Source organism: Littorina saxatilis, unplaced genomic scaffold, assembly GCF_037325665.1.
Source record: "Littorina saxatilis isolate snail1 unplaced genomic scaffold, US_GU_Lsax_2.0 scaffold_608, whole genome shotgun sequence".
NCBI lineage: Eukaryota > Metazoa > Mollusca > Gastropoda > Littorinimorpha > Littorinidae > Littorina > Littorina saxatilis.
In genome coordinates, this window is record NW_027127641.1 from 5055 (window position 1) to 27790 (window position 22736).

At 41.8% G+C, this 22736-nt stretch overlaps 1 protein-coding gene, 1 long non-coding RNA gene and 1 other non-coding gene across 3 annotated transcripts in view; all 3 read left to right on the forward strand.

The window, feature by feature from the left end:
- The first annotated feature begins 5903 nt into the window (after positions 1–5903).
- Trnaq-uug (transfer RNA glutamine (anticodon UUG)) lies at positions 5904–5975 on the forward strand. Its single transcript has one exon. It is a non-coding gene; the product is annotated as a tRNA-Gln (tRNA).
- A 9404-nt stretch (positions 5976–15379) lies between these two features.
- Positions 15380–22736, forward strand: part of LOC138956048 (cysteine-rich venom protein Mr30-like) — a 42674-nt gene continuing 35317 nt past the window's right edge. The window contains exons 1-2 of the mRNA XM_070327509.1: positions 15380–15471; positions 16209–16249. Coding sequence (XP_070183610.1) covers positions 15429–15471; positions 16209–16249 — 84 coding nt within the window. The 5' untranslated portion in view covers positions 15380–15428. The remainder of the gene's footprint in view (positions 15472–16208; positions 16250–22736) is intronic.
- On the forward strand, positions 18115–21028 carry LOC138956047 (uncharacterized). The gene is made up of 2 exons (XR_011452478.1): positions 18115–18841; positions 19424–21028. It is a non-coding gene; the product is annotated as an uncharacterized lncRNA (long non-coding RNA).

The window sequence follows — 22736 nt, forward strand, 5'->3', positions numbered from 1 at the left end:
GTGTCAGTGTTGTTCTGTTTGGAGCTTTTTTTGTAGAATTAGTCTTTTGTTGCTTGTCTGTTTGTAGAATTAGTCTTTTGTTGTTTCTTTTTTGTAGAATTTTTGTTTAAACTTGGGACAGATGAACTTTTCAACACTTTTCAAAATGTATTTGTGGTGTGTATTTCAAACTCTTGGAGAAATAGTATCAGCAATCGTTAGATGTGGCTGTGCTATCCACGGTTATCAGTCACAATGTCAAGAAATTAAGGAGGAATCATATTAGATCGAGGCTTAAGCCGATAACTGATTTGTTTTCGCCTTTTGTGTCAGTTGTGTGTGTATGCTCGCTAGCTGTTCCATGCAACCCCCGTCAGTAATAATTCAAAAGTATTTTCTGGGACACATTACTGGATGTAATTATGAAGCTTCGGCATGCTTTAACCTTATCTCATCGTTTGCCTTTTCGATATTATTTGCTAAGCTTTTCACTAAATTGTGTTTGGGGGAAAAACACTAAGCCAACAAGAGGTGAAGCCTTCAAGGCTCCCGTAAGAAATCAACAAACAGTAACATAACACAAACTCACTCACTCCGTAACACACACACACACAAACACACACACACACACACACACACACACACACACACACACACACACACACGCACATACACACACACAGTTAAAACTAACGCATCATATCAACTCCATGTATAATTTTCAAAAGAAGGCAAACAGATAAAATGACTAGGGTAATAGGTTAGGTACCTGCCATGTGGGCACTTTTTCCACTGCTGTCCTCAGTCCTATACTTTTCATCAAGACTTGTCACCATGCCGAGTAGATCTAAATTCGGAAGTCTTCATACATGTGGCTGAGGCATATATCTGACATAGCGTCGATCTTGTTGTAGGTTAACCTCCTTTCTGAAACAAATGGCAAAATGCGATTAGTTATGATGACTACAACCTACACAAATATAAACAGTGTTTTGAAACAGAATAGTCAGGTTATACAAGCCACTTTACCTATGCAGCATGGTATTAAACCCTACAATATGCGAAACATGTCGACTGCAGCAGCCTGGTTCTTAAAATAATTTTGACGGTCAACACAGCCAGAAATGCCAACAAAGACAAGAAAGCTGTTGCAAGGTAAGCTTACCAAACGTTGCATAGCGAATCATATGATAGTGCGTAAACAGCAAACAGTAGATCTACAATCAAAGAGAGGATCGAGTCTGGAATGAAACGCGATACAGATCTAGCATTCAAAAACTGTCTTTCGCGTTCAAGGAAGTTATTGCAAAGTACTTAAGACTTACTAAATTGTACAGACAAAACCATGACAGTGCATGTTTTGAATCTGAGGAAAAAAATCGTGATCATTTTGACTTTGAGAACAGATTCATTCCGTTTCCTTATATCTGCATGTTCAAGTAAATGGTGGACAGTTTTTTTCGGGCAGAGTAAACTTAACTTGAGACTCTACTGCAAGTCTTGAAATTCACATAAATCGAACCACGAGCAAAGACATCCAAACATTACAGGCACTTTAGATCAACTCATTTCACTAGAGGTGACTGCCTAGCACTGTGTTTGACATCCGTGTCTGCTGAAATAAAAAGAAATTAAAACAAAACGGATTAACAGTAGGTGACACGTTATCATAGTGGGAGACACTAGATCTGTCTCTGAACTTACCGGGATACGGCTGCAAGATCGACACTGACTGCTCTTTCGACAGCTCTTCCTCGCGTGGACATTGGAAACACGCTGTGCAGATCAAATTGTAGGAAATCTCCCTTTGGTATCTTCTTTATTTACTTTTCTGGAGCTTAGAAACCGAACAACATGAAATCGTCTTCCCCGGCGAATCGGCGAGGTGAGAACTGGACCACAATCCTTCGCGCGACCCCTGACCTGATCTTGACACCTGACCTGCCGTCTACATACCAAACACGACACAAACCAGTCAACTGCTTGTACCCCTTCAAAACCCCCCACCACCCGTTTTCTTTGGATACACGCTTTAGCTACACACATGCCGACACAATGTTGATCATTGCTTCAATAATTTGAAGATGGTGCTTGAAAATTAACCACGTGAAATGAGTATTTCGGTGTTTAGCCAAAAATGTTAAAGTTTCTACCACAGACATACACACATACATACGCACGCACGCACGCACAGACAGACACAGTTTACCATCGCATAGGCTACACTTACGTGAGCCAAAAACTGAATGCGACACCGACTTAAAACATTAATTCCCGTGTTATTTCATTCAAACTGTCTATGCTAGTACGGGCCGTTCACTTGAATCTCTAGATCAGCTTTCTTTGGCTGTTTCTTTTTCTCTGTTTCTCACTCTCTGTTTCTATAGATCTGTATCTCTCTTTGTCTTTTTCTCTCTGTCTATCACCCTCTGTCTCTCCATCTTTCTCTCTTTATGTCTGTCTGTATCTCTCGCTGTCTATTTCTCTCTGTCTCTCTCCTCTCTGTCTCTCCAGCTTTCTCTCTTTGTGTCTCTCTGTATCTCTCTCTCTCTCTCTCTCTCTCTCTCTCTGTCTCTCTCTCTCTCTCTCTCTTTCTCTCTGTCTCTCACTCTCTGCAGCTTTCTCTCTTTGTGTCTCTCTGTATCTCTTTCTGTCTGTATATCTCTGTCTCTTTCTCTCTGTCACTCATTCTGTCTTTCCAACCTTTTCTCTTTGTGTCTGTATGTATCACTCTCTGTCTGTATCTCTCTGTCTCACTCTGTCTCTCCAACTTTTTGTTTTTTTAATGAATCTCTCTCTCTCTCTCTCTGCCTCTCACTCTGTCTCTCCAACTTTCTCTCTTTGTGTCTGTCTGTCTGTATCTATCTCAGTCTCTCACTCTCTCTCCAACCTTCTATTTGTGTGTCTCTCTGTCTCTTTCTCTATGTCACTCACTATGTCTCTACAACTTTTTCTATTTGTGTGTCACTGTCTCTCTATCTCTGTCTCTCATTCTGTCTCCCAACCTGTCTCTCTTGGCGTCTCTCTGTGTCTCACTCTGTCTCTCAAACTTTCTCTCACTGTGTCTGTCTGTATCTCTCTCTGTCTATCCAACTGTTTCTGTTTGTGTCTGTCTGTATAGATCTCTCTCTCCCTCTGTCTCTTTGTCTCTGTCTATCACTCTATGTCTGTCTCTGTCTATCACTCTATGTCTGTCTCTGTCTATCACTCTATGTCTCTCCAGCTTTCTATCTTTGTGTTTGTCTGAGTATCTCTCTGTGTCTTTGTCTGTCTGTCTGTCTGTCTCGCTTGCTGGGATTGCCAACATCGAACACTGAGACAGAAGACGGACACAGGGAGCCGATTCTATTGGTTACGCGCAACATCACGGATAATGCACGTGAAGTGTTCTTGTAAATTTTAAGGGGCTTATTGTCCGTCAGGTCTTAATTGCCTATATTGGACATGAATTGGTTTATACGATTCGAGTTGTACGCCCTCACGGCTTTTTGATGTTTGCGTGGTATCAGCCATCTGCACTGATGGTAGAATGACCAAGATCTTTAACGTGCCATTGTGGTGACACGGGGGTGGGAGATGGATACCGTCTCTGGGTCGGCACATAAAGTTGACGCGTGTCCGTCCCGGCCCGGATTCGAACCAGCGACCTCTCGATCACAAGTCCAGTGCTCTACCACCTGAGCTACAGTGTGTGCCAGGGAACTCTCTCCGAAAAGCGCGCTGGGCGAGAACCACAGAATTGGTAGCAAAGTAACGTTCAACGATTTTGGTCCTTTCCTGTACTGGAATGCGATCCATTCCGGCTTTAAAAGAATTCTAAGATGCTTGTCTCAAATTCTATCTGAAACAGAAAAGAAAATATCACTTTACAGGAAAAATATTAACAAATTAAATGTGGACACTTTATATGGCCCACCCTGTAGATAGTGTTAAGCATGGATGTTACCATGGGAACTGATTGTAGATAGTGTTAAGCATGGATGTTACCATGGGAACTGATTGTAGATAGTGTTAAGCATGGATGTTACCATGGGAACTGATTGTAGATAGTGTTAAGCATGGATGTTACCATGGGAACTGATTGTAGATAGTGTTAAGCATGGTTGTTACCATGCGAACTGAAAGAGGAAACAGACTCGCATCAGTCTCGAATAGCGCTAAGTGCAGAAGAGATGATGAGCAATAATAACCAATCAAAGAGATGAAAAGCAATAATAACCAATCAAAGAGATGATAAGCAATAATAACCAATAAAAGAGATGATAAGCAATAATAACCAATCAAAGAGATAATAAGCAATAATAACCAATCAAAGAGATGATAAGCAATAATAACCAATCAAAGAGATTATAAGCAATAATAACCAATCAAAGAGATGATAAGCAATAATAACCAATCAAAGAGATGATGAGCAATAATAACCAATCAAAGAGATGATAAGCAATAATAACCAATCAAAGAGATGATAAGCAATAATAACCAATCAAAGAGATGATAAGCAATAATAACCAATCAAAGAGATGATAAGCAATAATAACCAATCAAAGAGATGATGAGCAATAATAACCAATCAAAGAGATGATAAGCAATAATAACCAATCAAAGAGATGATAAGCAATAATAACCAATCAAAGAGATGATGAGCAATAATAACCAATCAAAGAGATGATAAGCAATAATAACCAATCAAAGAGATGATAAGCAATAATAACCAATCAAAGAGATGATGAGCAATAATAACCAATCAAAGAGATGATAAGCAATAATAACCAATCAAAGAGATGATAAGCAATAATAACCAATCAAAGAGATGATAAGCAATAATAACCAATCAAAGAGATGATAAGCAATAATAACCAATCAAAGAGATGATAAGCAATAATAACCAATCAAAGAGATGATAAGCAATAATAACCAATCAAAGAGATGATAAGCAATAATAACCAATCAAAGAGATGATGAGCAATAATAACCAATCAAAGAGATGATAAGCAATAATAACCAATCAACAAACCCTGAGGGTTGTAAGGACTGATGAAAACAAAGCACCACCGGTCTTCAATGATGGCGAGTACTTTTCTGAATGAAGAATAATGTCATAGCCTTGAGACTTGTAACAGTTCTTTGAGCCCCTGGGGTTGGTTGAAGGTCTTGAACCTGAATACTCTCAGGCTGGCTTCCTCTTTGCAATTCAAGAGATGAAGGATTTGCACACGTTTCTAAATGGCAAAAGAAAGGAGCTGGTCCCACAAGACAACACATCGGTCCCCAAGCCCTTGTTTTCCAATGCTAAACATCAAGCTCAGCTTTTCTCCTTTTCATGCAGCCTTTAAAGTCTCAATTGTTTGTGCGAGGCGCTTGTTTTCAACTTCAAGCTCAGCTATTTTTCTTTTCAACTTGTCTTGGGGTGAGTGTGACACAGGGAGAAGGGGGTTCAGCTTCTTCTTCTTCTCTTCCGTATTGTACGTCTTCATCAAGGCCTTGCTTTTGCCTTTCTGCTGTAAAAAACAACAACAGCACAATCACACAAACAACCCTGCCAGCCTCTGTCTAACGGGTCTCTTTTTATGACTGTGACACTTGCGCCTGTGATATTGTTCATTCCAACGCCAAACAACTTTCTCGTTTTTGTAAATAATTTGTTAAAACATGGGTTTTTGTTTTTTGCTTCTGCATATAATGATCGTATTGTTTAATCCCCCCCAAAAAACAATGTGGCTTTGACATGAAATGTCAAAACGGTCCCAAGCCCGTGTAAACACAGAAGGAAGGTAAACACCTATATGCGACTCTTTAGACAGTCCAGTGAAATTGTTTTAATTTTCTGGCTGCCTATTGGGGTGTAAAGGTGAACAAAAACCCACTTGTTCTCATTGTGAGGTGTGTGACCAAATTCTGTTGGTTGGCGTGTAAATATAGTTGAAGGCTCCATGGTGTAAGGGTTAGCACTCTGGACTTTGAATCCAGCGATCCGAGTTCGAGTCTCGGTGGAATCTATTTTTTTTTTTTAATTTTTATACACGTGGGTTACCCAGATCTTAAAACCCCTACAATGTAACACAAGGCTACGTTTCCCCTTACAATGGGAGGTTCTGGTGAGGTTATGCCCCCTCTTTCTTTCGGCTGGTAACTGGCGCCATCTTGCGGCAAGATCACACGAGAAAGAAAAAAAACTTGCATTGGTCCCAAATAGCATATCGGTTTGGTAACAGTTCGTGTATAAGTCGTGCATTTTATACGGTAAACAGACAATGGTCAGTTCTAGTGAGGTTATGCCCCTTCTTTCTTTCGGCTGGTAACTGGCGTCACCTTGCGGCAAGATCACACGAGAAAGGAAAAAAACTTGCATTGGTCCCAAATAGCATATCGGTTTGGTAACAGTTCGTGTATAAGTCGTGCATTTTATACGGTAAACAGACAAAGGTCGATTCTGGTGAGGTTATGCCCCTTTTTTCTTTCGGCTGGTAACTGGCGCCACCTCGCGGCAAGATCACAGAAGTTGTCTCGCGTTATCACCGCAGAAGCGCTCATTACCTCTACATTAAACCCTCAAGACAAAACTGTAAGTGCATGAACACGGTGTCTTGGCGAACAGGGGAGCTAATCCTTACAAAACCGGGTGGGTTTTTGGGTCTAACCAATCAACAATAGAAAGGTGGAGGTAATCATCACACTAATGCTGGGGAGGGGCTTAGCGCTTAGCGAACAGGCACAGGCGCATGAAATAACATTATCCGAATGACGCGAATAAAACACACTCCCTCTTTATTACTACTAAACCACAGGCACCTAAACCCTACGACCTAATATTACATACACCTGCGCTTTTTTTCACGGAAAAGGGGAGAGGGGCCGTTTACTCCTACTACTAACAAGTCAAGTCAAGTCAATATTTATTTTTTTTAAACCTAGGGTTACATGAATAAAAAAAATAAAAATTGCAATAAACACGACAAAAAAGATATGTAATAATGAGACAACACTTCTAATTAACTGAAAATAAATCAAGCTTAATTCATAACAAAATAATTGTAATCATACATTTTTTTTACAGGAATGTAGGCCTATATGTTTCTGTGTTCGTTTTTGTTTAAATAAAAAAAACGTGATCAAATACATACACTGAAACCCTCCTTCTCAGACCTAGGAAAAGCAAGTCTGTGAACGGAGGGTGTCTTAAAATGGGGGTAAGTTGACACAGATGATGAACACAACAATCTGAGAAGACAGGGTCTGGAAAAGTGAAGGAGTCCTCTATGGGGCGTGGTGAGGGGGGGGGGGGGTGGTGGTGGTCCACCGTAATGGACATGATGAGGGGAGGGGGGGGTGTTCCACTGTAATGGACATGACGATGTAATGCTCTATTTATAGTGGTGAAACCCGTTTTAGAAAAGAACGAACACTGTTTGAGTTATAAGCCTGTGACTAAGGTGACCCTCACACTGTTACCAGACACCCCCCGGACTTATATTAAGCCTAGCCATAGACCATTTCATCCTGGACCGCCAACTAGCTCTCTCTCCGCTCTTTCTCTCTATTACGAGGTAGCGCCTCTCGCATTTAGGAACCTACGCTTACATGGCCTTTCAGAAATCAGGGGAATGTCATATCCGGTGTCGATTGTAAACATGGACGAAGTTGCCGAGGGAAGTTCTGAAAATGCTAAAATAAACTCAGCAAAAGTGCATATGGAACATGTTTTTCGATGAGTTTTGTTAAGTTTATTTTGGAGTTTTGGAAAATCCAGTTCATTGTCACCTCCCATTGGCACAAATAACTGGAGCGTGCTGTCTTCGAATCGCTGGCCTTTCAAACCGGACGTCACGCGCCCCTGAAAGTCGAGAGTCGTAACCTCGAAGGGTCACGTGACGAGTTGGCGGTCCAGGCTATTTGGTCTATGGCCTAGCGCAGAACCGCGCGAGGTGACATGCGACTCATTTTGTGGTGGAGGGTCACATTTAAAGCCACAGTCTTTCCCGTGAAAAGAGTTGTGCTCACTACCTCAGATCTACCAAGGCTTTTACGTAGGACAAGGCCACCTATCTGCCTGGACACGTACCAAAAATCAACATCCTCACTACTAACGGAGTTGAATATACGTTATTTGTATTTTTGACCAAAATTAATATGACATTTTACACAGATCGAGACAGTCAGTGTTCATCCGAGACTCCACTAGCGGTCGAGGTGAACAATGACTGTCAAGGTCTGTGTAAAATGTCTTATTCCCCCCTCTGCTTCTTTACCTCTGTAAACTTGTAGGGGTAGTTATTTTTCGATAATGACCCAGCAACCAAACAAATAACGACCCAGCAACAGCCTGAATCCTCGATAGTGCAATGGGTTGAGAGGTTGTTCTGTTTCGGTACTACTTTTTGCGACTGAAAAGTTCCGAACGCTCTAATGTACGAAGTATACATCTCTGGAGCAAACAATACAAACATACCGCATTTAAATTAACAACTACAGGCCTGAACACATGAATCTCCATATAAAATCCATGAGTTCGGTTGTTTTCTGAATCTAGATCAGACGTTCATCACAAGCAATTTCCCAAGGCAAGTAACTCATACTTTGTCTAGCGACAAGAGTAGTTCCCCTTCTTTTCACTCAGTTTCTTCGACAACAGACTGCAATCCGACGGTCAGTTTTCAACAATATTTCATTTAATAAACAGATCACACGCAACCAAATGCACACATCTCATCAATTTAAACAACATAAAGCGGTTTCATACACTATTTTCCCCAGAAAACTTAACTTCATACAGTTTTTAACGTTGGAACACGGGTGCAAAAGTTCGTCTGCTAGTCCCATTTGACGAAAGAACATTATCCGCATTAATCGATCGCCTGCGCAGGTTGACTGGTTGAGTGAATAGGATTCGATCAAACTTTCGCAAAAAACCTCCTCTTTTCTTTGAATAACTGAAGAAAGGAGGAATAAAGAGGTTACACACCTCGTCTCAGTGATTATCAAAAATAATGGTCTCAGTTCGCGGTCATGAAAAAGCTCGCTAAAGCTCGCATTTTTCATGATCCGCTAACTTCGACCATTATTTTTGATAATCACTGAGACTCGGCATGTAACCTCTACATATATTTTGGTCAAAAATACAAATAACATTTATGTATCAATTGATTCTGGTTAGAATTTAGTTTAGTTTTTATGACTGAACGCACACAAACATGCACTATTTTGAAGTCTCGGCTGGCCGCCTACATATGAAGTTCTGTCGGACTCTGACGTCACATGGCTCAAAGAGGGGAAATACAGTGTTCAATCGATACATTTAAAAAAAAAATTCGCAGATGTGTAGGTTACTATTGATTGCACTACCACAACGACCTTGACGATGTTCTCCACGAATCCCAAATCGCTCCACACACACACACACACACACACACACACACACACACACACACACACACACACACACACACACACACACACCACGACCCTCATCTCGATTCCCCCTCTACGTTAAAACAGTTAGTAAAAACTTGACGAAATGTCAAAACAATTAACAGTTTTGTCGACTGCTACAACGAAACGACATCCGTTACAGCTCTTGTTTAATAGGTCTCGCACCACCGTCGTCAGGGGAATAAATGAACTGGAGATCCGAATTTGTGTTTCCATTCAGACAACCGACGCAATTCATGCGATAAAAAAAATGTATAAAACTTTTTTTTCTCCATTCTGGTGGGAAATGATAATCAAATGAGCCAGAGCGTTACAAATAGATCCGTTTTTCCTCTCTGTCGCGTTTCATAGCTTCCCGGCTTGTGGGTTTATTGGTAGAAAGTTGTAGATTGGCGTTCGCGCTTGGAAAAAAGCCCTTTGACAAATTCTAATAGAAATTCCGTAGGCCTATTCTTTATTTCGTACACTTCTAAGTTCTTTCTTATCCCCACCCCTGCCCGTCTGTCCATTGTCGTGTTATTGCGTTTGGTATGTTCATCTGTAAAAATCCTCCCGAAAAAAAGAAGAAAAAAACCTCACCTGACTGATGGAGAGAGAAGGAGGCCGCGGGGGGAACGGTCACCAACAACAGACAGGTGAGAATTGCAGTCAACAGCACAGAACGTCCCGAAGTTTCCATCGTCTTGATAGGACACACACACTTGTCACTTGAGCGAACAGCCAAGCCCGGTGACTTTATCACAACGCGTTTCACGTGCCTCCGCTGTCACCTCTTCGCCTTCTCACAGAAAGTGCTATACCTCTCTTTTTAGCGGAATGGCAAAACTTGTTTTTGCTGTTGAAGTTTGCTGTGTTTTAAAAGGTGAGGTTTTGAAGATTAATTCAGTTTATTTCTAAAGTTTTCTAAGGCACTCGGCTGCCTTTTCGGATTTGATTTGATTTTCTCTCTCTCTCTCTCTCTCTCTCTCTCTCTCTCTCTCTCTCTCTCTCTCTCTCTCTCTCTCTCTCTCTCTCTCTCTCTCTCTCTCTCTGTAAATAGAAAGCTCCATGCATTCTGTTTGAAATTATTGTCTATATGCATAATTTGAATGTATACTCTCCCAAAAAGGAAACTTGACACAGGTAAACATTGATTTATTTTTCAAATATGTCGGAGGAAAGCACCAAAATTCAGGTTGAAGTTTGTCAGTTACTTGTTGCTAACCATTAAACCTCAAAAAGAACATTCTTAAACCAAGACTTTACTGGGTGGTCGCCCGTTTATTGAATTGCAAAAATATTGTCTGCACAAAAACCATGTGCATGGCGTCATGATGTTTCTTTTTTCAAGTTTCGCTTTTGGGAGAGGCACTCCCGGAATCTGCGTAGAGGTATTGTGAAACGTTCACGGAGCTGTCGCACCCTGATAAGCGATCCTGAGCCCGTGTGGTGACTCTAGGTCGGACTGACCTTGGTCTGTCCTGTACACTTTAAGTGGCATTTAAGCGGTTCCATAGTGCACATTCAGTTTGTTGAGACACACCAAAATGCCTTGCAACATCTTCATTAGCATTATGGCATTGGGCTTCAGTCAGTCGTGGCATTTTCCGCACCTAAATTGCAGGCGCACAGAGTGTCACAGAATTGCGGTTGATATGGCTTTCTCATCTCTACCACTTGAGGCTCAGACAGAGACAAAAACATCACGACGTGATTTTCGTGTAGACAAGATTTTTGCAATTCAATAAAAGGGCGACCACTCAGTAAAGTCTCGGTTCAATGATGTTCTTTTTATGGTTTAGTGGTTAGCAACAATGTAACTGACAAACTTCAAACTGAATGTTGGTGCTTTCCTCTAAATATTTGAAAAAAATCAATGTTCACTTGTGTCATGTTTCTTTTTTGGGAGAGTATATATTTGAGCGCATGACGAAGCGAGGACTGGTTCCTGCTGCTGTATGTCATTGCTTTAGCGGGAGGGACCTTTAACGCAGCCATCCCGACGTCTCAAGTTGAAAATGTTACTTAAACGTTCTGAAAACACTTGAAAAAATGCAAACACTTTTTTTTTGTCTAATGCATTTTGGTGAGACATATATGAACGCCGTAGTTTTTTCAGTTTAAACTGTGGATGTGACAATTAGCCGTGGGAAGTAAGTGGTTTCTCGCTGGGTTTCCATGACAACTTCAAAGGGAGGTATCTTACAAATGACCATGACGACATTTTAGACAAATAATGAAAGAAAAAAAATCACGTTAGAGATTTGCTTATCGTTTATTTTCATGCCATTAACTTGCCGCTGCTTTTCAGCGGGTTGGACTGAGACGTGTAGAGCTGTCAAATACACGCGGCTGTTACTATTTCTGGTAGTTCCTTATGTCATGACAATCATGTATCCATAGAACATGGGATTCTCCCTTCTTTGAGCCATGTGACGTCAGAGTCTGACATAAATTCATGTTAAGGCGATAGCCGACACTACGGAAGAGTGCATGTTTATAGTGTGCGTTCAATCTTTACAACAAATAATTGTACCTAAATCGATCAATACATAAATGTTACTTTTATTTTTGACCAAAACATTCTCCACATATTTTAACAGTCATTGTCGACCGCGGTCTCGGAGGAACACTGGCTGTCACAATCTGTGTAATATGTCATAGGGTTAAAATACAAATTAACAAACAAAGTACAAAAATAAAAATAAAAACCATTATATTTAAAGACACAAACCTTTTGAAGCGATCATACAACATTTAGTCAATTTGTCGTCATACAAATTTTTAACTGACCAAATTGGACAATTCTCCCAAGCCAAATGTGCATAGAATAAGACTTGCTTTGTTGACAAAGTTTCAATTAAGTAAAAGTGCAACGTCTTTGGCACAGTCGGCCACCAGCAAAGGTACTGCATACCACCAGCAAAGATACTGCATACCCCCAGCAAAGGTACTGCATACCACCAGCAAAGGTACTGCATACCACCAGCAAAGGGACTGCATACCACCAGCAAAGATACTGCATACCACCAGCAAAGGTACTGCATACCACCAGCAAAGGTACTGCATACCACCAGCAAAGGTACTGCATACCACCAGCAAAGGTACTGCATACCACCAGCAAAGGTACTGCATACCACCAGCAAAGGTACTGCATACCACCAGCAAAGGTACTGCATACCCCCAGCAAAGGGACTGCATACCACCAGCAAAGGTACTGCATACCACCAGCAAAGATACTGCATACCACCAGCAAAGATACTGCATACCACCAGCAAAGGTACTGCATACCACCAGCAAAGGTACTGCATACCACCAGCAAAGATACTGCATACCACCAGCAAAGATACTGCATACCACCAGCAAAGGTACTGCATACCACCAGCAAAGGTACTGCATACCACCAGCAAAGATACTGCATACCACCAGCAAAGGTACTGCATACCCCCAGCAAAGGTACTGCATACCCCCAGCAAAGGTACTGCATACCACCAGCAAAGATACTGCATACCCCTAGCAAAGGGACTGCATACCACCAGCAAAGGTACTGCATACCACCAGCAAAGGTACTGCATACCACCAGCAAAGGTACTGCATACCACCAGCAAAGGTACTGCATACCCCCAGCAAAGGTACTGCATACCACCAGCAAAGATACTGCATACCCCTAGCAAAGGGACTGCATACCACCAGCAAAGGTACTGCATACCACCAGCAAAGGTACTGCATACCACCAGCAAAGGTACTGCATACCACCAGCAAAGGTACTGCATACCACCAGCAAAGGGACTGCATACCACCAGCAAAGGTACTGCATACCACCAGCAAAGGTACTGCATACCACCAGCAAAGGTACTGCATACCACCAGCAAAGGTACTGCATACCACCAGCAAAGGTACTGCATACCACCAGCAAAGGGACTGCATACCACCAGCAAAGGTACTGCATACCACCAGCAAAGATACTGCATACCCCTAGCAAAGGGACTGCATACCACCAGCAAAGGTACTGCATACCACCAGCAAAGGTACTGCATACCACCAGCAAAGGTACTGCATACCACCAGCAAAGGTACTGCATACCACCAGCAAAGGGACTGCATACCACCAGCAAAGGTACTGCATACCACCAGCAAAGATACTGCATACCCCCAGCAAAGGGACTGCATACCACCAGCAAAGGTACTGCATACCACCAGCAAAGATACTGCATACCACCAGCAAAGGTACTGCATACCACCAGCAAAGGTACTGCATACCACCAGCAAAGGTACTGCATACCACCAGCAAAGGTACTGCATACCACCAGCAAAGATACTGCATACCCCCAGCAAAGGGACTGCATACCACCAGCAAAGGGACTGCATACCACCAGCAAAGGTACTGCATACCACCAGCAAAGGCCAAATCGACAATCTCCATTGACACACACACACACACAACCACACACACTAACGCACAAACGCACGCACGTATGCACGCGAACTCTCACACACACACACACACACACACACACGTAGACACACACACACACACACACACACACATAGACACACACACACACACACACACACACACACACACACACACACACGTACACACACACTTGCGTATGCAGTGCGTGGATGTATGTAGACTTTGCGTCAGATGAACCAGCTGTATACACTTGAACCATTGAGTAACGTCCATGTTCATGGCATCCTCCGGATTCCGAGCCCGACACAACCGTCGTACGAAGGCGAAGAAGAAGAACCATTGAGTCTGGGTACTCAACCTGGTTATAACAGCGTTAGATCAAAAATCGAAGAAATGGTCGACACACTTCATGTTAAAATTATTTTGTTCCGAATTGGTGGTGAACTTCCATCCCAAAATGTAGCTATAGGTTGGCGACAAAAAGTGTTCCTTGGTGTGTATCTGGACAAGAACACACCCAGGCGTGCAGCCATTGTTTTACTTGTACAATGTCGGCTGTCTCGAGCTGTGCACAATGTGACATTTTGGACAACAAAGCAAACCAGAGCGAAACCTAACTGGCCGGGCTATACATTGCCGGCGGCTACAATAACGTATACTATGTATATCAAAACGGAAAATAACAAGAAATTCCTCCGAGGTAGGAAAAACACCCCCGTTGGTCAAAGGGAAATAACCATTCTCACTGCCACCAACTGAGAAGGTTATTTCCCTTTGACCATTAATATGTCCCTCTATAAGTCCTTGTAGAATCTTAATCCACCAATAACTCCCTAACCGTGTGTTTGACTGGTCCCAATTTTTGTACGGACCGTCTCAGGAATGTATAGAACATGTTGACCAAGTTTGGTGACGATCGGTCCGTTCATTCTTGAGATCTATATGCGAACATACACACCCCTATACCGGGGGTGTAACAAAAACAAGAACAACAACAAGAACAACAACAACAACAACAACAACAACAACAACAACAACAACATAAAGGACAACAACGACACAGACAAAAAACCATGCTGAAACTTACCTTTCTCGTATTTCTTCAAAGCCCCAGTCCGTCTCAAATGGTTTACAGAACGATTTAAATCTCCACGCAAAAATAAATTCTTTGAAAATTGCTCGCTGTTTACCTAGGACACCCAGGATGTTCTCAAGCGGTGAGTGTTTAAACGGAAGGGTGTTTGAACTGTGTGTAAAAGCCGGACAGTGTCTGTGATGGTTTACGGGAGGCTGACTGTGCCTTTAATCAACTGCTATACTTTTTTGTAATCGCTGTATATGTTACAATTGTACAGCGCTTTGAGCAGGGTTCAACCCTGGATACATGCGCTAAATAAACATTATGCATTATCATTATTATTATTGTCATTTATATTCCTCATCCCCATGCACAAAGTGGCCCCCCTTGTGGTGAATTGCAATAAAAACCTGGAGAGCATGACAGCTGTCTGTGGGCGGCTTTCAACTTGCCGTGCATAAAAGGCCTTACCACGGTAGCATACAGCAGGATCGCGTCCCGACCCAGTGCCGACCGTTTGCCGAGGTGCCTGTTTCACTCAACCAGCAAGATGCAACCTGTTTCACATCTGGCGCTTTTGGTTCTCCTGCTTGGTGAGTGTCGACGATTTGCTGTAGTGCAGTTGTTCTATGACCGCTGAAAAGTCCTGCACGCTTGGATGGTTCATATTCTTGGCCATAAGGTTTGTTTTCCAGATTTATTAAAAAAAAAACATAGCAGAGAATGTTGTACAAATATGTTGGTAGCATGGTGAAACTTGTCTTTTGTTTTTCCAAGAACGAAGCAAGGTGGTGCGGATTTTACACAGTTTTTCGTTTCATGAAGTTTTTTCAAAAGTTGGCTCAGCACAGAGGTCGCTGTTCAGCCACGTCCCTCGCTCAGAAAACTTCATCGTCGTTGAAATCTCATCAGAACAGTTCGTTGAAGTTGTCGTTTTGTTGCAAAAGTTGTTCCACATGTATAGCCAATCACATTGCCTTACCTGTTGTCCTCATTTACATGATCTACACACGGGTGAGTGTCTGGTTTAGTTATGTTATGGGCGGTCTCTCCCAAGTATGGAGGATAAACACCGTTAGGAAACACACACCTTCATCCAGTCTTGATTTCATTCCTATCGATAAACATTTCGAAGGCGCAATACTCAACAGTATTTTTCTTTCAGCAAAAGAATATGACAATCGGATGATTGGTTTCTGTATGATATCAGCGAATTCATAACTGATTTGAGCTGTGCTTTTAATGCATGGACAGACTCACATGTCAAGAAAGGTGGTGTTTTCGTGTTCACTGGAACTTGATGTTGCTGTTTTTCTATTCCATCTTTCAGTTGCTGCCGGGGAGGTGATAGAGTCGGCTAACCCGTCAACGGTAAGTTTGCAAATGCGGTTTGAGATTTGCTAATGACGAATTGCAGTAAGGTATGGGACTTAGCGCATGGTGGCCGCAATTATTAGTCTCGGCTTTCCTCTTTGTTGGGGGACAACACACTTCTGCTTATAATGCTGCGTCGCCCAAAACAAATAACGGTTTTGGGTGTGACGAAAAAAAGAACAGGGCCGGAGTGCTATGTTAATTATGAGCAGTTTTTCCACACCCATTTAAAAAATATGACACTACCAGCATGTTCCCGCATATTGAGCCTTAATTTTTGTTTTGGCAAATCAACGTTGCAGTTCCGGAGCAAATGATCAAAATTACTTTGCGAATTTGCGTTCAAACGTGTTTTTCCCATAATATAACGAAAAGCAGACATCTTCATTTACTTCCAAGGGAGAAATCGTTGGTCATAAAGTCTTGCAGGACCCAAACATACTTCTGCACGCTTTCTCTTCTTTTCATATTCGCAAAAATAAAGTGTCATTGGTTGTCTTAACCTGTCAAGTCAGTCAAAACGACCGCAGAACACAGAACTGGAAAATGACACTGATTGAAATACGAAAGATCTCCGATGACGAAAGTATAAATGACGTCATCTGGTCACACCTATCTCGAGAACTAAGCGTCGACAAACACTGTACAAAAGGAAGACGTGGAACTTGCGAAGAAAATGCGAAAAAGTGTTTGTGGGTTATCGTCCCTAGTCACATGCTGGCGGCGAAAACAAAATGGCGGATCGCGTAGGTACCGATCGCGTGCGTGGTGGTGGTAAATTGTGCTCGGCTTTTTGTTGCAAGAACGCCCGTTGCAAACAGAGCTGCTTCGGGAAAACTTTCCACAAGTTCCCTAAAGAAGAAAAAAGGTGGGTTGTGCAGTGATTATTTCATCAGGTTTACCTTCTTCAGAATGAGAATGAATGCAATGGCTCGAGTCAACTCACTCAGTAGACTACAGCGTCAGCGAGTACTTACGACTGTGAGTGTGAGTCAGCAGTCAGTACAAAACAACAGTTTACACTTGATGACAAACTACCCGTGGGCATATTTGCCGAAACCTTTATCAAACCTTGCTTACGGGAAAACTACAGTACAAAGGTACATCACTCATCCGTTTTGCGTTCAGGCAGAGCGTTTAGATTTAGACTGAAGATCTGATTTAGCTTTTTTTGTCTTTCCTTTTTGCTTAGTTTAACAATAACATTGTTGTTTTTATTGTCAAACTAGGTGCAGAATATGGATGCAATTCACAAGGCGAGAGGACTTTGAAAAGCTGCAGCCAGCTGATGTTCAAGGTCTCAAGCTTTGTACTGATCACTTTGAGGCCAACCAGTAAAACAATCCTGCAGAGAGGATCACTTGTGTGGAATGCTGTCCCGACATTGTTTGCAGTGCCCAATCCACCACCGAAGGTTATTTATTTATTGGTTTTAGGTTTTTGCAAATCAAAGAAGCACACTAATAAATGCAGGTTGAGTAAGGCCAAAAAAAAATAGGTGTGGTTACGGTAACATAGCCAAAAAAAATAGGGTAGGTAGGTAGGCAATCACTTTTTTTTTTAAACTTTTTTTTCTAATGTGTACAAATTAAACCTACTTGACAGGGAAATAAGTGTGCGACACGGGCGCTTTCGCTTTCATTGCGTTTTTTGCACTCCTTTTTTATTTATTTTTTTTTGTTTTTGGACAAATGTAATAAAAAGTTATAGGATCGGCCCCTAAAAATAGGGTAGGTCGGGTTACCGTAACCACACCTATTTTTTTTTTTTAGGCCTAATGACAAGTTTGAGGCTGATGTAAGAATTGAAAAAAAACAGCATTGTTCCCATCAAATAATGCCTGTTTGCATTTATCGCAAAATAATGATAAGGCCAACAAAAAAAAGTTACTTATTTTGGATTGACGTCTTGATTATGATGATATGATGAACTTATTTTGCCAAAAAACAGCCCCAAATGGCAAAAAAAGTATAGGGTCGGCGTCAACAACAAAAAAGTTGTATGTTTCTGGTCACCTGACCCTACCTATGTTTTCCCGATGACCCTAGACTTTTGTTTTTGCATTTTCAAAAATAAAAGGGGTATTCGAAAATCACTTGTTTTCCTGTTTTTCAACAAAATAAGTTAAAAAGATGGTTTAAAAAAAAAAGTTTAGAAAAAAAATCTCCACCTTTAGTCATGTTAGGCCACAAAAAAAGTCTGTTAAAGGTAACATAGGCCCCCCCAAAATAGCGTCGGTAGGTCGGCTTTTTATTTTTGTATTTTAGCCATCTGAATATTTTAATTTTATTTTTTAATGCCCCAAAAAAGTCTAGGGCCGGTGGGAAAAAAATAGGGTCGGTCCGGATATCGTAAACAGATTATTTTTTGTTTTGCCTTACCAGAAACATACACTTTTTTGTGTGGCCTAAGACCAATGCCATGAAATTGGGAGAATTGTTTCATTGGGACTGGGTGTTGGTTGTGAGTTTGTCAGTTAAAGAGCTGTGCATTTGCAGGTTGCTAGTGGGAGGAAGCCACCATCGCAAAGGGTAGCTACAAATGAAGCCAGCACCGACCTGTCGCCTGATGCTCAAATTGTTCAACCAGGTAAGAGATTTTTAACCATGAAGAACACCCTGACATCAAAAAATGTTTAAACCCATCCATTACATAGTTGATAATTGCTGTATAGGATGACGGGCGCTGTGGCGGGGTGGTAAGACGTCGGTCTATTAACTCGGAAGGTCGAGGGTTCGAATCCCGGTCGCGGCCGCCTGGTGGGTTAAGTGTGGAGATGTTTCCGATCTCCCAGGTCAACTTATGTGCAGACCTGCTAGTGACTTATCCCCCTTCATGTGTACACGCAAGCACAAGACCAAGTACGCACGAAAAAGATCCTGTAATCCATGTCAGAGTTCGGTGGGTTTTAGAAACACAAAAATACCCCGCATGCTTCCTCCGAAAGCGGCGTATGGCTGCCTAAATGGCGGGGTAAAAACGGTCATACACGTAAAATTCCACTTGTGCAAAAAAATGAGTGCGTGTTAAAGTTTCAGCCCACGAACGCAGAAGAAGAAGAAGAAGAAGAAGCTGTATAGGGCGGATGCATGGATGGATGAAATTGTACCTGTAGTTCCCACACGTAAAGATGTTATTTTATGTGTTTTGTGTGTGTGTTTTCTTTTTTAGATGACATTCAGGCGATCCTGGAGGACATAGGATGTAAAGCATCAAAGTCGTCATCCTCCCCATCCCCTCGTGAAGCGGAACTTTGGCAGAAGGTCAACAAACTGAGGAGCAAGGTTTTCCGATTAGAAAAGAAAACGATGGAACCCCGTGTAAAACGAGCGAGTAAATTAGCCAAGCCTCCCAAGAAAGACTTTGTAATAGAACAGTTGTCTCATATATTATCAGGCGAGGCGAGCTATTTTGCCATTTATGCCTGTTACATATTTACCGGTTATCTGCTGCTGTGTCCAATCCTGGCAGAGACGGGAACGCATGTTACCAAGGAGCCGAAGGAGAGTCAATGAGATGAGAGAATGTGATTAACAATTGCCAACTCTCTCCGTACAAAGAGGGTCCAAAGTTGTATCAAAATATAGATGGTCGGCAATTCAAAATAAAAAAAGACAATAGACAAAACATGTACTTCGGCTCATAGAGCCTTCTTTAATTTTTGACTCATTAAGTCCATGCTCCGAGAGTCCTTTTTTTAATTTTGAATTGCCTACCATCTATATTTTTATACATTTTCAAAAAGATTCAACAGTCACCTTCCGTTATTCTTGAACTTGGCTATCCCAGCCTTACCTCAACATTCGATATTCCTGTGATATTTTTGACGTAAAATCAATTTTTACTGTAAAACTCTTCGGCAAGAGGATTGGTCCAAGCAGACAAATAATAAACTTGTTAAGATTTTTCCTGATATTTCCGATCAATTGCCTATGGTTTTATTTAGCTAAAAGATTCAAACGTCACACCTATGACTCATGGCTATTTTTAAGGGGGGAGTAGCATCCCTGGTGTGTTGTTTGTGATGTACCTTTTAGTCTGTTTACAGTAACATAGGCACACAAAAAGAGGGTCGGTAGGTCGGCTTTTCTTAATTTTTTTTTTATAACCATCTTTTTAAATTATTTTGCAAAAAAACAGGAACAAAATTGATTTTTTTTCTTTTTCTTTTTCTCCAAATGCCAAAAAAAAGTCTAGGTTTGGCGGGGGAAAAATAGGGTTGGTCGGGATACCGTAAACAGACTATTTTGCTTTGTTTTGCCTAAGCAATGACTAACAAACTTTCTTTAGGGTCTGACATTGTATATACTATACAATTTTTGGGGTATTAACTAAATACATGTATACAGTTTTTGATTCCTTTTATACTTTTTCACAAATTAGCTCCCCTCCCCCCCCTTTTCTTTTTGTAGTCTGCCCTGGGGGCGGGAGGTCTCCCAATTTCGGTTTCTAGGGTCACCTTATGCTTCCATATGAGCTGAGAACTTAATTTAAAATGGGCCTCGATTTTTTTTATTTGTATTTTGTAATTGTGCCTTTGTCCAGTCACATGATTTCACTTTGTACTTAAAAACTTGGCACTGTCATCATTTATTGCTATTTATTGTTCAGTTGTTCAGTATTTATTGCTATTGGGCATCAGTTGTTCAGTTGCCCTGTTTCGAATGAGCCATGCATGCATTATGGATGTGTTTAGCGAATTGGGATACCTAAAGCAATGTAAAAGAAACAATGTGAAGCAAACATATAGCACCAAATAAAATAACCGAATCAGAATGGAAACTTCTTCGGTGTGTGTGTGTGTGTGTGTGTGTGTGTGTGTGTGTGTGTGTGTGTGTGTGTGTTTGCTGTTTTAAATACCGAAAATGTGAAAATAAAGCAAGTCACAGCATGAGAAAGATCGACTGTACTAGTCATGACAAAGCAGGAGACAGCCTGGGCCCGTATGCATGAACTAGAAGTAAGAAACACTGGAAGTAGAGGCCTCTTTTCGAAGTGGGAACTCCCGAAGTCAACTTTCTAACTGTTCACAATGCATGAACTGACTTGAACGCCAAAGTAGTGACAGCGAGAGTATTAAGGTCAAGGTCGGGGAAATTGGGGGAATCCCTACTAATACGCATGCGCACGTTTCTATCAACATTTCAGTCAACGAAAATGGCAAGGCACGTGTGCCGCTCAAAAAGAAAGTAGACACAGAGGGGCGTTCTGCGCCTTTTTCAGATGGTGAAATTGCTGTACTCTTGACAGAAGTGTTTTACGAAAGAACGGTTATTCTGTCCAAATTTCAGAACAGTCTAACTGTTAAACATAAAGATACTGACACTATGACACAAGTGACACTGACGGCACACATAAACACACACACACACCACACACTGCACACACACGCGCGCGCTCGCGCGCACACATATACACATACACACGCACCCATACACGCACGCACACAGTCACAAACAAATAACCACACACTCACTCTCTCTCACTTTCTCTCATTCTCTCTCAATCTACACTCATACACACACTGAAACTATGATGACACAAGTGACACGTCACACACACACACACACACACACACACACACACACACACACACACACATACACACACACACACACTCACGCACACACACACACACACACATACTCACCGTAGTGACACACATATACACACGCGCGTACAGTTGAAAGTCAAGACATGATATGATTTTTTCAAAGCATAAGAAGGTTTCTTTTGCAAATGAATAAAATTAACACAGGCAAAACCCGGTTTTTGCAGCCGGAATGCAATTGCGGAGGCTTAAAAAGGAAAAGATTAATAAAAAATATATAGCTCCCGGCGGAACTTGAACCCGGAGCAAATGAACGAGAGTCCGGAACCGTTACCACTGCACTATGTTACTCGTGTAGAATAGAGGCACGATGAAAAAAGGCATTCTGAGTTATTCAGTCGTGCTGGTTTGAAAGCTCGCCACCTTCGCCGAATGACTCGAGCACGTTTTTTTCGGTCAGTAACTGATCGAACTGTCGCTTTTGAGTCACTCTGTTTTAAGCATTTCACCTAAATTAAACAAGAATGTCACAGTCCGTGTCTATGGTGCAAGGTAGGAGACCGTCTCATTGTAGCCAAGTTACGACAGTTGCTCGATTGACACATTTCACGTCTTCGATATTGTGTCTGAGATAATTTCCCAATGAGCTGCCTTTAAAAACGGAATGTCCTGCAATTGTAGTATGCGCTGGAGGTTTCTTTTGGATGGGTAAGGACCCTTGAGATGCGATATCGTCGTATAATTATGTCAAGCGAGAGGCCCTTGACATTGGAAGTGGGAACTTCGAAAGCAAAGTTGCCAGCTACTCGGGATGCACGAGCTAAATTGAACGCCGAAGTAGTGGCTTCGAGAGTTCTGAGGTCAAGGTCGAGAAAATTGGGGGAATCCCAATTAGTGCGCATGCGTTTGTAAACGGTAGGCTTGGTGACCAGA